Below are 15,275 nucleotides of genomic sequence, written 5' to 3' on the forward strand. Positions count from 1 at the left end.
GACAGTTGTGGTCCTGCAAAGTTTGAGAATCTCTAATAATGTAGTTACATACAAAGCATTTATCTTTAAGTACACCACAGTCATCTGCCGTGTATATTTTCCTTTTCCCCTGTCTCTATTTTATACATTTTCTAAAGCTCACTGTATGAGTCCTCAACAACCTGAAGCTTGTGCAACTTAAAATGATTATGAAGGCAAACAATGATTTATAACAATAACTATAAATCATAAATAGCTGTATGATAATGGTGATAACTATGGGATAACTGAGATTAGTATCAAACAGTTAATAAGACAAAGGAGGAAAATCAGAAGGAAAAAGAAATGAAATACAGGAAAAGGAAAAATTAATGGGAAAAGAAGAAAAATTCTAAAAGTATCAAGGTAATATTCTAAGTAAATATAACCCTCCAAGCAGACAGCACATAATTCAACTTTCCATAGCCATGGGCTTCATTTCCCTACTTATCTGAATAATAATTTGCATTATATATGAAACAGATATTTTCTTTACACACAGACACACACACAAAGAAGTCAATACATAGAAGCTATTTGTTAATTCTCCTTGCCTTGTTTGGAGAGAAAAAAAGCAAAACCAAAAATAAATATAAGAAACAAACAAAAAACCCAGCGCAGTTCTAACCTGCAAGGAACACTCCACTGGTAACAAAAGTTAGGCCAGGCTCAAATTATATTTTGGACACCTTATGCAAAGACCCAGCTCTCTTCGAAGTCCATAATGCTGGACATGTTCAGGAAAGAGGAGAAGAGGATGATCAGCAGCAAGATGGATGGACTCAGTTACACCAGTGATGGGTGTACTGTTGGAAGACCTGATGGACCAGGTTGTGGACAAATCATCCTGAAAAAGGTTTGTCTATGTGGTCTTTAATAGTCAACACCAACTTGATGGCACATAATCCGTCAATTGATCAATCAATCACCAAAAGTTACCCTGTTTACTGTCAGTTGGCCTAGGTGTCTTCTCGAGATCTAAACAAAGTATCCATAGAAAAGCTGCTTTAAGGGGGAATTCAAACTCTGTAATTTGCAACGCATCGGTATCAGAGTTTAATCAGTGTGAAGATGTAGGACACAACTGCTACAGCCAATTATAAAAAGGATAAGCTTCTCTTGTGAAAGGTGGATGCACTGAGAATTCATAGAAGGCATGATAGAGTCCACACAGTTTTATATGCAATATTTGATGTGGGACCTAAACATTTGCAGCTCTCCTTCGGTAGGATCTTAGGAAGTGGCTTCTGGCAAACCATACACACAGACACTGGCCCAGTACTTTGGATAATTGTCCTCTGCCCTCAGTCTTGACTGAATTTTGTATTTACAAGGGAAATGAGAACATTTCGAAGCACGCGAGGTGAGGTGAGACACAGACATACACAGTATATTGGCAGGTTTGAGACTTTCTCATATGGTCCACCAGAGCAGGACAAGAAACATGGTTTTAAAACTGCACTAAAACTCAACAAGCACACAAAAGCTTTTCAGCGACAAGTGAGAGAACATACAGCTTAGGTGAAAGAAAACAACAGGTTCCTTATGATGACAAGATTACAGGATGACAGGACAAGCACGATGTTGCATTGGAACTGGCTCTTCAAGAAAAATTCTGAGATTCATTGATTGGGAGCTAGTGCGGAAATGTCTTTGATCTTTAAGCTCCATTTTATTGCTGTTTACTTGGAACTTTCAGTACTTTTTTATTTTTTGAGTTGGGGGGGGGTAGAATTAATGAGCAAAAATGATTGCCTTATCCCTTGCATCCAATTTAAGACATCCAAAGAATCTTTTTAATGTTTCCCTAAACAGAGTGTATTTACATTTATTTTGGGGAGATTTCTGTCCCTCGACACTCATCTCCTAATGAAGAAAAGGGGGTCCAAATATTTCACCCTCCACCACCCCTGCAATATTGCAACTGTCACCCCTTCAGCCCCCATGCAAGGAAGTAGCAGGAAGTGCAGTCCCCAGGTCAAAAAGATCTTCTCCGTGGCATCCTAAATGGTCAGACTTCTATATTTTACATTTTAGGAAATATACTTAAAATTGGAAATAGATGAATATATCTCAAGTAGTACTCAAGCTGATTTACATTTGAAATTTAACACCCACCTTGACTGAAATGGAAATCAATCTCAAAGGAAGGTTTCTGAGATGGACGTGCAGACGTGCACACACACACACACACGTACAAATGTAAAACAAAATGTCAGGTGAATTAAATTTCAAAGACCGAAATGCACAGTCTACCCAAGGACCTCATCAACTCAATAGCCACAAATCCAGGACTCCGTTAGGAGGGTTTAAAGCCTATGATTAGTGAGGTGCATGTAAAGGTTCTTTGAACACGACTGTTATGCGCTGGGTCTGAGACTGGTAAGAAACACCGAACCAAACAGAAATACACGTTACCTGTTTTGAGAGGCCGCAGCAACGTTTTTCTTGCCGCTGTGGAAGGAGGGGAATAGTATGAATAAATTTAGTGAGCAATCCCACAGTGAGGGAAGAGGGCATTAGTGAAAGTAGGCAGAAGGCACTTCCAGCTTGCTTGGTTACAGACAGCCAGGAGAGGAGTCACTGTGAATATTAAGGGAAGCAAGTTGATCGTAAGGGAAGCAAGTTGATCACAGCATTTAACACAAGAGACTGAGCTTCAGTTCTTGCTGGGATACAATTCCTCTTTCTGTGAAGTCAGGTCATGGCTCCTATATCTCACCTTACAATCTGTCCGTCCGTCCGTCCGTCCATCCATCCATCCATCCATCCATCCATCCATCCATCCAATCAGCTTGCCTAGAAATCAGCTTGCCCAGATATCCTCAGCCTCCTGTCGGCTGAGTCAGAATGAAAGGCCGTTGTATTTAACAGGGCTTCCTCCCCAGTAGGTTTATTTATTTATTTATCATATTTGTATCACCGCCCATCTCCCCCACATGGGGGACCCTGGGCAGTTCACAGTAAAAACAATTTAAAATTCAATAAAATTATAAATAATGCTAATATGTCAATAAATATAACATATAATAAAATCCAAATAAGGGCAGATCAAATTCAGCCCATAAGGGATAAGGCTGGTCCCTGCAGGGCTAGAGAACTAACCGGCCCCAAGAATGGGTCTTCCTCTCCCCACTCCAGGCATGGTGACAAAACCAGGTTTTCAGCTGTTTTCTGAAGTCCAGAAGAGGGGGGGCTAACCGCATTTCTGGGGGAAGGAAGTTCCAAAGGGCGGGAGCTGCTGCAGAGAAGGCCTGCCTCCTGGACCCCGCCAGATGGAATTCTCTTGCAGACGGGGTCTGTAGCATGCCCTCTCTGCATGACCGGGTGGGACAGGTTGATGTAACAGGGATGAGATGGTCCCTTAGGTAACCTGGACCCATGCCATGTAGGCCTTTAAAGGTGATAAACAACACCTTGAATTGGACCTGGAAGCAAACTGGCACCCAATGCAGCTAGTGGAGCAGCAGAGTTACATGTGCTGATCATGAAGCACCTAAAATCATCCACGCAGCCGCATTTTGGACCAGGTGTAGCTTCCGGATACTCTTCAAGGGTAGCCCCATGTAGAGTGCATTACAGTAGTCTATATGGGAGATGACCGGGGCGTGAGTGACCGTTCGAAGGGCCGCTCGCTCCAGGAAGGGGTGTAACTGGCGCACAACACAAAGTTGTGCAAAGGCCCTTCTGGCCACAACTGCCACCTGCTCTTTGAGCAGGAGTTGTGAATCCAAGAGGACCCTCAAGTTACGCACCGGGTCTGTCTGGGGCAGTGCAACCCCATCCAGAACTAAAGATGGCAAATTCCAGGGAACAGCGGGGCCATTAACCCACAGCCACTCCGTCTTACCAGGGTTCAGCTGAAGCCTGTTGCTCCCCATTCAGACCCCAACAGCCCCCAGGCACCTGGAAAGAGCAGCCACAGCATCACTTACTTCCCCCGGGATGGAAATGTATAGCTGAGTATCATCAGCATATTGATGATACCGCATCCCGTGGAGATGGATGATCTCACCCAGCGGTTTCATGTAGATATTAAACAGGAGATGAGAGAGTACTGAACCATGCGGCAGCCCACAAAGGAGGGGCCGTGAACCCGATCTCTCTTCCCCTATAAACACCAACTGGGAATGGCCCTGGAGGAAGGAGGTGAACCAGTGCAAAACCACGCTGCCCACCCCCAACTCCCTGAGCCGACCCAAAAGGATACCATGGTCGATGGTATCGAGAGCCACTGAGAGGTCAAGGAGAGCCAGGATGGATGCACTGCCTCCATCCTGCTCCTGCCAGAGATCATCCATAACTGCAACCAATGCTGTTTCTGTCCCATATTCGGGCCTGAAACCTGACTGAAAGGGGTCTAGATAATTTGCTTCCTCCAGGATCCTCTGGAGCTGCACTGCCACCACCTTCTCAACCACCTTCCCCATAAAGGGGAGGTGGGAGAGTGGACGGAAATTATCTAGTACAGTAGGGTCCAGTGATGGTTTCTTGAGGAGGGGGTGCCCCAGTACCTCCTTAAAGGCCGCCGGAAACACCCCCTCCCATAAGGATGTATTTACCATCAACTGGGCCCAACCACACATCACCTCCCGGGCTGCCTTTACTAGCCAGGAGGGACATGGATCTAACTGTGACAAAACCAGGTCTTCAGCTGTTTTCTGAAGTCCAGAAGAGAGGGGTCCAACCGCATTTCCAGGGGGAGGATGTTCCAAAGGGCGGGAGCCCAAGTAATATGTTGTAAATTACATAATAATTGTATTGGAAATTGCACCTATGAGCCTTTAGACCAGCTGGGCAAAGGGCAAGGGATAGATAAGGGGAAGGTTCTTCACCCTTTGCCCCTACATCTTGCTTTCCCCTGGCCTATGTCTTTCCGTTTACAAGACAAGAGAACTCCGTTTTTCTCTTTCTTGTCATTCTCTCTTCAAGATACAGTTTACAGAGAGATGATAGCTTCCAAAAAATAGCTCCATGAATTACGGTATTTTCCTTTAACTGAGCTTCCTGTTTGGGGTGAGTATAAAACCATTGTAATGCAAATGACAAACACCATTCCAGAGAGGTCTCTACCCACCTCTCAAAGAAAACTGAACTCTGCAAGATACATGTGTGTCATCCAAACCCAGTCCAGTTTGTCCCCTTCAGTTCAATCATTCCATTGATATGCAAATATATTTTAATTGAGGGATCGCGCAAATTTCAACTGATTGATGAGTGCAGTTTCTGTAATCTGGTGACAGCTGCAGTAGGAATCTCTTGGTGATCCATCCAGAGCTGTATTTCCCCGTAGCAGATGTGTGGGGACTGAACCAACCATCAAGCATCATCTCTAATCTGTCCATCAATAAAGTGCTGGGACACAAAGAAGACAAAGGGACTTTCTTCACTTGTTGATCATATGCTTCTGTTCTCATAAAAGAGAAGTGTCTGCTATTAAGCACTTCCTCTGGCATATGGGTTATGCTCTGCATCTGCCTCTCATTTAGGCTCTTAGTTTCGACAAGTGTGGGTGGTTGTTTTGTTTTTTTTTTTAAAAATGGAATTGATTTCTTTTCTAAGTTTCACAAACTCCAGGCTGTTCCAATGCACAAACTGGAAACCACCCTTGAATCGTTTGAATTGCACTCAGTAACCAGGAAATGATCACCCATGAAGATTTGGGAAGGATTTGGGCCCCTTTGTGGAGATAACTATCACCCATTTTCAATCACAGCTTTGATGTCCTATCTGCAGTGCACCATTCTAGATTTGGGTGTTTCTAAAATAGGAGGGACTCCTTGCTTGTCATTTCTATAAATAGAGGGAGTTTTTCTATTTGTAGATGGTATCTATTAAGTCTATCTCCTTGTGCTACAGGTAGTCCTCGCTTAATGACCACAACTGAGACTGGCATTTTGGTTGCTAAGCAAAGTCATCATTAAGCAAATCCAACCCAATTTTATGACCTTTTTTGCAGCAGTTGTTAAGTGAATCACTGCATATGTTAAGCGAACCACATGGTCATTAAGCAAATCATACAGTTCCCCATTGTTTCTGCTTGCCAGAAACTGGCAAGGAAGGTCAAAAATGGTGATCATGTGACCACAGGATGCTGTGATGGTAATAAATGTGAACTGGTTGCCATGTGCCCAGATCGTGATCACGTGACTGTGGGGACGCTGTAACAGTCGTAAGTGCGAGGACCGGTTGTAAGTCAGTTTTTCCAGCACTGTTGTAAGTCTGAACCATCACAAATGAATGGTTGTTAAGTGAGGACTACCTGTAGTTAGATCACAAAGATGCATGCTTCATCCAGCTTCTAGTCTCTGTTATGGGTGTAGGGTCTTGGAATAAATAAAACTAGGTAAGCACAGACAGTCTAATACTAAATGGAATTTTTATAATGTGCATATAACTATTCAATATATTTATATCAGTTTTCTGCCTTGCAAAATAATGGGCAACTGTGGATAGTAATTTGTCAAGTAGTAAATTATCATGTTATGATATAACTCTTCTGTAAGTTTGTTATCTGTGCTAACCTATGCTTAAACCTGGAGAAGGAGAGGCAATGGCTGGTTCCCAAACTCATACACGTTCAGGAGACCATTGCGTAAACAACCCAACTGCAAGCTTCTCCATTATTTGTGAAAAGACCTGCCTCCTCACCAGTTCATAGGAAGGCTGTTAGAAAGAAAATCTGAACATCTTCACCATAATGCACACAGGTATTGGTTCTAAATGGGAAATAGTTCAGTTGTCAGATTTCTTGTAATGCCATGCCTTTAATTTCAAGAAATCTTGCTAAAGAAGACTCTGTTAAAAACATGCGGAGAAGAATCACTCTTGATTTTAGGCAGGGGTCCAACTGCCTGACAAGCATGCCTGACTGAATTCTCTTGATTGAGAGAATTCTTAATGGAAAGAATTAAGCAGATCAGCAAACTGAGCAGAGTCCCTTCACCCTATTGCAATTTACTATTTCACCGTAGTACACATTTTGTACTAGACAAAAAAGGCTACATGAATCTTACCTACACATTTTATTTAAATGTTTATATCAAAAAAGCTACATAGTGGTGGCAGGGGAGTTTTGAAAGAAATAAATGAAATAGAATGATATGAAATAATGAAATAATATATTTCCTTATGGCAACGAAGAAGAAAGGGAACCAATTCAAAATTGAGAGGAAAGGAAATAGAAAGTACAGATCTCAACAAGCATTGCTTCATTCTAAATTATTTAATGCTTTTGATGCCAGCTATTATGACTTAAAGTAATCCCTCTTAATGCCTGAAAAAGCTATATTGGATGATATAATTTGAATATCTTAGCAGATGGAGAGGAATCAGGTTACTGATTACTCTCAGCTTTTGCACCAACATCTAATCAAATTCTGGAGCAAATGCCTCAGGCCAATTCCCACATGCCTGTTTATCATCTGATGATTTAAATATCAAGTAAAGACTTGAGTGAGCAAGCAAACCATGATCATACAAGGACGAAATTCTGCAGAAACAATGCCTTTCAAGAGAATTGGCTCTGACATGAAGCAGAGAGACATTCAGGGATGTGCAATCAAAGAATGTATGCACAACTGTGAAATACCACCTCCTTCTGGGTGCAGTAATGTATCTAACTGCTGATAATGCTGATAATCTCTTCTCTGTTTTACTATGGACTGTTGCTTCCTTAACTATCTATCTACAAGACACAGAAGAAGATCCAGTAACTAGGGATTGTTTTAAGTATTTTTCCATTCATCTTAGCCTCTAATCTTGAATTAAATCAGTTGTATATAAAGATCAAGTCATCCATGATGGTTAGTGAAAAGCCTTCGAAACAAATACTATTTGGTGAGTCAGGTTTGAGAAAGACAGTGGATTTTGGACAATATGGTTTTCTGAAAGAATGTAACATGTGGCTTATATACTGTATACTGGTTGAAATTTACACATTTTGCAGAGTGAAATGGTAAAATCTTAGACATCCAGTTTTGCATTAAGTGAAAAATAGACCTTAAAAACAGGAGGATGGAACAGAAAAATATTTTTTTCCTTCTTTTTCTCCAACACAAAAATTAGCGGTTATTGTCATACTGAACCCCATGGACTTCTGCTGTTAGATTAGCTTGCAAGGCTAACAACAGAAATGTCTGATGTATAAAAGCATCATTGTTACTGCAGATAGAAATACACAAATAACTACAGTACATGTGAAGAAAGCAGAGTAAAAGATATGGCAGAAAGCTACAATTAGTCATAGGAAATTGACCTGTAGCAGACCAAATTTCTGTTAGAGCTTTAATCTTGCAGCATTCATTATTTTGTAGGACTGTGGGTATTTTCCTTTTAAGTTAAAATTAAGCACAAGAAAAAAAAGGGAGTTTGCCACTTCATATATATGTATCCACGAAATATTATTATTTTTAGTTTCACCATTGGTCCTGCTTCAAGAGCATCCACAGAGGGTGTCAGAAAAGTCAAGATGGTGGTGGCAACTGTGTGATTGCAGACCCATGTAAAAAGGAGTGAGGCTAGGATTGCATTGTCCCAGCTTCCATCTTGACTTTTTTGACTCTTCACCCCCACCCCTCATGGACAGCTCTGGTCCAGAAGCTTCACCAGCCTTAATGGCTGATGCTGGAACAGGAGCTCAGTCAACATAGCAACTGGATATCTCAAATGAATATGGAAAGACATCTTAGAGGGGAAGGACTGGCAGAGAAGCAAGATCTAAAAACCAGTCTCAGTGTGTGTAGTGTAGAAAGGAGCTAATGCTTGCCAGATGCAACGAACGAACAGAGAGTACTCTGGCTTTTGGTGCTGAAAGCCCAACCATGAAGCAAAATTACCAACAGGGGTAAAATACCTGCACAGGCAAAGAAGCCTTGATCCAGAATCCAAGGAAAGTAGGAGAGATGTAGAGGTGTCTGGTTGATCTTGATTGTTCTAAGCACTGGGTGAGTAAGAACTGTCGCCCTTGGGCTACAAGCCTCCACCGAGGCAGGCTGGCATTTCTGGAGCTTTACTGCTTATGCCACATCACAGATACCTCACTGTCCTCTTGAAACATCGGCCAACTACCCTTGAGTGTGGAACAGCCCCCTTGCGCTGTAGAGACGCCAGTGTCCTTGGCTGACAGCACTTTGGCAACTTACTCATGATCCTGGCTCCTTCCTGCACACTAAACAGTGTCTCCTCCCAGGAACTGCTAGATCAAAACACTCTCAAAACTGTTCTTTAAATATCTCCCAGCAACCCAGGAAAAGATTGTGGGCTGGCTGAGATTCCACTGAAAAGGAAAAATGACATTTCCCTGTGCCAACCTTGCTTCAGTTTACATTCTTAATGTTCATCTTAATGGTCCTGCTCCCACTCATTGCCTTTTCAGTTCGGGAGAGATTAAAGCAGAACACTTTTCAGTGAGATACCAACCATTAGGGGAACCTCTAGCAGCCAAGGACACTGGCGTCTCTAAAGGGCAAGGAGGCTGTTCCACACTCAAGGGTAGTTGGCCGATGTTTCAAGAGGAAAGTGAGGTATCTGTGATGTGGCATAAGCAGTTCTGTTCCAGTTTCTTGTGGATTTCCAGTAGAAATCTGGAGAATCTACAAGAGAGTGCTGACTTTGGGGGGGGGGGGTTACACTGATTGTTTCCAGAAATTCAGAAAATCTCAGCAGCGCTGCACCTCCCTGCCTGCCTCTGATGCTTGGACTGTATGGGAAACAGTCATAAAGCCTTTACTGACATTCATAAACGCTCCTCCCCAGTTTTATCCCCAACTTATGCCTCCTGTAGCCTTTTCAAAGCAGGAGTTGAGATGTATGCAACACAGGGCTGGCATCGCTTACCTGTCCTTAAAGGACCCTACTTTGGACTGGGCCTTTAGTCTGTATTAATGTCTATCTTTTGGGAACAAAGCAACTTGGGATGGTGCTCAACTCGCCTACTCCTCAATCTCCATTTTCCTGGTACAATAGCCTATTCCACAGGGTCAGACTGCACCAACCTTGTAAGTTTTGTAAAAACTTCCTTTGATGGCTACGGTTTCCTTTAAAAAAAATTACAAGGATTTGTTCGTTTTAGCAGAGGAGAATATATAAACAAGATTCCCATTGGCCACTTTAATTGGGGCAATCCATTCTATCATAATTAGTATCCTTTATTATTTTGCTCTAATGAATACCGGGAGCAAGAGTCCATTTCGTAGATCTCCCTTTCATTTCTGTATATTTTCCCTGAAAGATAAGACTTCCTTGCTTTCCTGGCAGACCAACCATTCCATTAGGGTTAGCAGTTCAGACCGTAGATCCTAGATTGTAGACCAAAATGCAAGATGCCAGAGAACAGAACCACATTAACCCAGACATGTTCTCCATTTTCTAAACTGACTTGCAGTCATAACATCTGGAGGTTATCACCTTGCCTTCAAAGACTATTCTGTTTTTCTGATGTGCCCAAGATGGCTGCAACAAGAACTTATTTCGGGGTAGTGTGGTAACATCATATATATTAGAATAGCTAAACCTGTCAATATATATCCTAATAAATCTGGTATAAAGCTACGTTCAATCACTAGTCAGTTTTCAACCCAATGCAAGGTGCTCACCATGGTGCACAAACACAGTTTACACCAAAGATGGTTGCAGGATTGCCCTCACCAGTGTAGTCTGTGTCCACACACAGCATGGACAGATAACTCTGGTTTTCTTTTTATGCCAGGGATTATGTTCTGGAATAACACCATGGGAGGTGAAATTTACCTTCCTCTTTGTTATAGTTGAGAAAGGGACCTAAGATTTATCTTCTCATGTAGACCTTTATGAGTTTTATTGTTTGGACTTTAAGGTTATATGTTGCTATCATATCATATTTTTATTAGCTAGCTGGAATTATCTAGGCATGGGCAGCATATTATTCACCAAAGAAATAAATAAAAAGGAGAAGGGAGAAAGAAAATGATACCCAATAGCAAAGAGTGAAAAATGAGAAAAGGGATAGTCAGAGACTTTGACCTAAATCAGTTAGAGAGTGGTGTCCCTTGAAAGAGGTGGATGTTTTCAGAGAAAGACGCAGGAAATTGAGTGCTAAGCACTTACAGTGTTACAAACAACAGCAAATTTGCTGGGCTCCTCACCCATCCTGGAGCCAGCAGGAAATCCTGCTGCCCAAAATCTACACGGCATGTCCTTACCATGGAACGGGGACCTGGAACGAGTCTGCTGTGCTGCTGCCCATATAATGTCAGCATGTAACAACCCGAGGGCTCTTTCATTCTTGCCCAACACCATCCACCACATGAAAACCCTCCTCCAATCAGCACACACAACGCCCTGGTTATCTCAAGCACTGTATTCTTCCTTCTCCTTCTTTCCTATCGTACCATCAAACAACTGAACTTTTTTTTTTTAACTTATTATTTCTTGAAATGATGGGTCAACCAGTCAACTTTGGGAGCTGTGGACCAATAGAGGGCAGCCAAGAGGTTTCTTTAAATCTCCTGGCTGCCATCTAGGGGTCATTTGTGCAGCTGCTGGATAGGAGCTCTTGAGAGTTGGAATTTAGCTGCAGAGTTTGTGCAGGAGCTTAAGAATCATCAAATGAGAAGCCAGTTCTCCTGCGAAGGGAATTCTCTGCCAGGCAGCCTTAAACCAGGGGCAGGCTAATAAGTTTCAGGCCTTTGCACTCTCTACATTGACTGGCTGACCACCCCACTTACAAAGCCAATAGAAAGTGGCTGCAGAAACTGGCTTTCAACGTCCTGCAGAAGACGCCATTTGAGTCCTCCAGCTCCCACACGTGAACATGTCCTAGATCTCCCACACGTGAACATGTCCTAGATTGCCCGCCTGCAGTCTCTGGAGGGAGGGAGGATGAGAGGGGAACCACCATTCCAGAGCAAAGGGCCTAAAGCCACCGTCGGGCTGCCTCAGCCAAGGGGAGATGATGAGAAACAGATGGCCACGGGGACAGGGCTTCTGGAAAAAATTAGGGAGCTGTTCTCACACCCGGGCAAGGAGGCTGTGCAGACTGGCCTGCAGGACAAAGGGTGCTGGAAGAGAAACTTTCTAGTGCAAACACTAGTCCAGAGAGATGGCCAGGACACAGTGCAATGCAGCGTTTGGCATGTTAAGCTTCAGTGTAACTCTGGAAGCAGTCAAGGGTTGGGCTATTTGCAAAGGAAATGGAAGTACAAAACCAATCTGTTTTACAAATCCTGTTTTTTCCCTCCTGATTTCAGCTGTACACACCTATTTGTGCGTGCATTCCCTCAGACTGAACAAATGGACTTTAGTGTGCATACACCCACAGGATTTTAGTTGCAGTCAAGAAGAAATCTCTCTGCTTAACCCGAGTATTAACCCAAGTATTTTCTGCCTTTCCTAATTTCTCAGGTATTAGAATTTTTCAGTTAACAGTATGCAGTTAAAAAAAAAGGTTTTCCATTCCAAGTCAAAGAGAAGATTGAAGCAAGGTACTTAAAGTACTTAAGGTAAAAAGGCAAATAAGTTCATCTGTTTTAAGATTCTTTATTTCAGATAAACCACACGTCTATATACAAGAAAAGAGAGTTTCAAAGCAACTGCAATACATGAAAGGCAAAATTTTGTCTAAAAGGTACACCATGCTTTCAACAACTCAGTGCATAAATTGTTTTATATATTCTCATTTCTTTCAGGCCAACTTTACAAGGTAATTCCTTGTGCCGTTTGCTGCTGTAGTTTCTGAGCTATCCATTTCCAACTCCGTTACTCACAGCGAGGTGACATACAAACCCTGCCCCTTAAACTTGCCCTACATACAAGGAAAATGTGAATTAAACCCAGGACACCAAGGGTCTTCACAAATATGACATAATGGAACTCTGCCAACTAAGAGACCTAGAGAGCTGTCCTAGGGACAATGCATTTCTCTTCCGACTTCCCAATTCCGATATTCTTTAATCTACGGCAACAGAGATTCAATCTGGCAGTATATACCCACTCCCCATTCCATATACATTCGTTAAAAGCCAGAAGTTATAACAGCCAAGCCACACTGCCCCTTCGCATTCCTCGGGGTCAAAGGAAGGCCAACCAAATCAAAGCCATTTTACAATTTAGAGAACTTACAGGGTGGTTGAAAGAAACCAGGGCAGTCATAATAATAATAATAATAATAATAATAATAATAATAATAATAATAATAATAATAATAATGATGGTGAGTGCTTAGACGGGGAAAAAAATCAGAAAACCAACGCTGTCATGGTTTTAGCATCTCAAGGGTTGGGAGGTTCTATGCTAAACTCAGGAAAGGCATTTATATTATATTCCTCTTCCAGCCTGGCTTCTTAGCCATAGGACAGTTAACCTTTGACATTAAGGATTTGGGCGGATAGGCCGTGGTGCCAATTCCGCAGTTTGGTAAAACGTGGGCCGGTTCGCTCCATTTCAAACCTTTCCCTGTGGCATGAAAAGACAAAGGGGTGGGGAGGGGGAGAGACAGGAAGAGAAAGAAAGAAAGAAAGAGAAAGGAAAAAAAGAAAAGAAAGGGTGGGGGAAATAGGGTTATGGACTGTGGCCATCATTCCCCTGCCTAGCCTAGGGCAATTTATTTGGATTTAAGTTGCCTCAAAATTCTGTGCAAAAAAAGTGAAAAAGGACAAAACAAAACTTTTTTGGAGGAAAAAAAGTCAGAATTGTTTTAAAATTTAAAAGAACCAAGTTCCCCTCCCTTGGCCTCATTCGGTTTGGCTTGACAGGGCTGCTTTTGCTAGAAATTCATTTTCTGGCCAGAAAATTTCCATTTGCTCCAGCAACCAACATTTACAGCACACACAAACAAATGCAAAGGCTTTCTGCATCTATGTTAGCTTTTCATTGTACATCAGGCATTTATCTGAATAGCAGTAGAGAGCAAAGCTGGCTGGAGAATCCTGGGAGTTGAAGCCCACACATCTTTAAGTTCCCAAGGTTGAGAAACACTGCCATATATTATGAGATATCTAAGAGGGACGATGGGCAGGAAAATAATACAGGAAGTTTAATTGTCCTGACTAAGTGAATGCACAGAATCAGTCACACCAAGGAAACAGTCCACTGGGCTACTGAGAAGTGGGTGAATTATCCCTATTTTCTCAGAAAACCTGGAACCAATCAGACCTCTCTTTGGCTTTGTCAACACAGTTAACACACATGCTTGTAAAAACAAGAACGTGACATTTTTAAATTATTGTAGCAACCCAAGGAACCCAGGAAGACGGTCTAATGCCTATGCTGGGCACTATACTATCTTAGTTATGTGAACGCGATTAGCCTGCAGAAGCTCCCCACAGCCCCAGGGGTGGAGACAGAGAGTGGAATTCTCCCTCCTGCAGAAGATCATTTCCATCAGAAGCGCAGCAGGGGAAGGAACAGAGGAACGGTTCTTCCTGCAGTGTCAGTTCTCCTTGGACTTCCCCTTAGGTGCAAATCACATTTTTAAAAAGTGTGCCTCGATTTCAATCACATCCTAATTAAAGTCTCATTAATTTGGGCATCACCCTGTTTTCCAGAATGTTTGTTAGCATAATGACAGCAATGCCTCCTCTGCTGCTTCCCAAACTTGACAGGGGCTGAGAGAAGGATAAATTAGATTACAGGCAGAAGCTTTTCCAGGACATGCTACCTTTTTCTTTACATGTATACTTGTCTTTGATTTAATATGCCTGCCTGCCTGCCTCCCCCCTCCCTCTCTCCTCCCTTCCTTCCTCCCTCCCTCCCTTCCTCTTTCCACAATCCAGCTCACTACCTGGCCAAAGGTTATAATAGCTTTTCTCCAGAGTTCCAGAAGCACAGGCTAGAACATGGTTTTGCGTCTGAGGGTGACAAATACACATAGCTAGTAACCAGGAGCTCTATCAGTGCTTCCGTAGCGGAGGGTAGAGATACCACTCAGTTGTTAGCAAGTGGAATCCAATGATCTTATGAATTACTAGTCATTCATTCATTCTCTTTTCATTCATAGATATGAAGAGGGTCTTGGTTACCATCTGACTGAGAGAAGCACATACAACATACAGTTAAGGCACGTAAAGTATGTCTTTGGGGGTACAAAAGGCACAGCACCTGGTCTTTGAGTAGATGACTTCCAGGGCAGAACTCAACTGTCCTAAGGAATAGGGCAACCTCATCTCAGCTTCAGTGAGATACTTGCTAAGTGCTGACGTTGTGCTATTCTTTTCTCCCCTGAGTAAGTTAATGAATGTGACTTTGGGGCCGGAACCCGCAAGATAAGGTATGTGGTGCTG

The 15,275-nt window shown here is 42.6% G+C and overlaps 1 protein-coding gene across 4 annotated transcripts in view; it reads right to left on the reverse strand.

Annotated features, from left to right (window-relative positions):
* Positions 1 to 15,275, reverse strand: part of LDB3 (LIM domain binding 3) — a 128,914-nt gene that overhangs the window by 25,146 nt on the left and 88,493 nt on the right. The window contains exon 8 of one of the 4 annotated variants that reach the window (XM_063307743.1): positions 13,232 to 13,449. The exons of the other annotated variants lie outside the window; for them this stretch is intronic. Coding sequence (XP_063163813.1) covers positions 13,353 to 13,449 — 97 coding nt within the window. The 3' untranslated portion in view covers positions 13,232 to 13,352. Of the gene's footprint in view, positions 1 to 13,231; positions 13,450 to 15,275 lie in introns of those variants that run through there. 4 annotated transcript variants of the gene reach the window in all.

The sequence above is a fragment of the Candoia aspera genome, chromosome 6 (assembly GCF_035149785.1).
Source record: "Candoia aspera isolate rCanAsp1 chromosome 6, rCanAsp1.hap2, whole genome shotgun sequence".
Lineage (NCBI taxonomy): Eukaryota > Metazoa > Chordata > Lepidosauria > Squamata > Boidae > Candoia > Candoia aspera.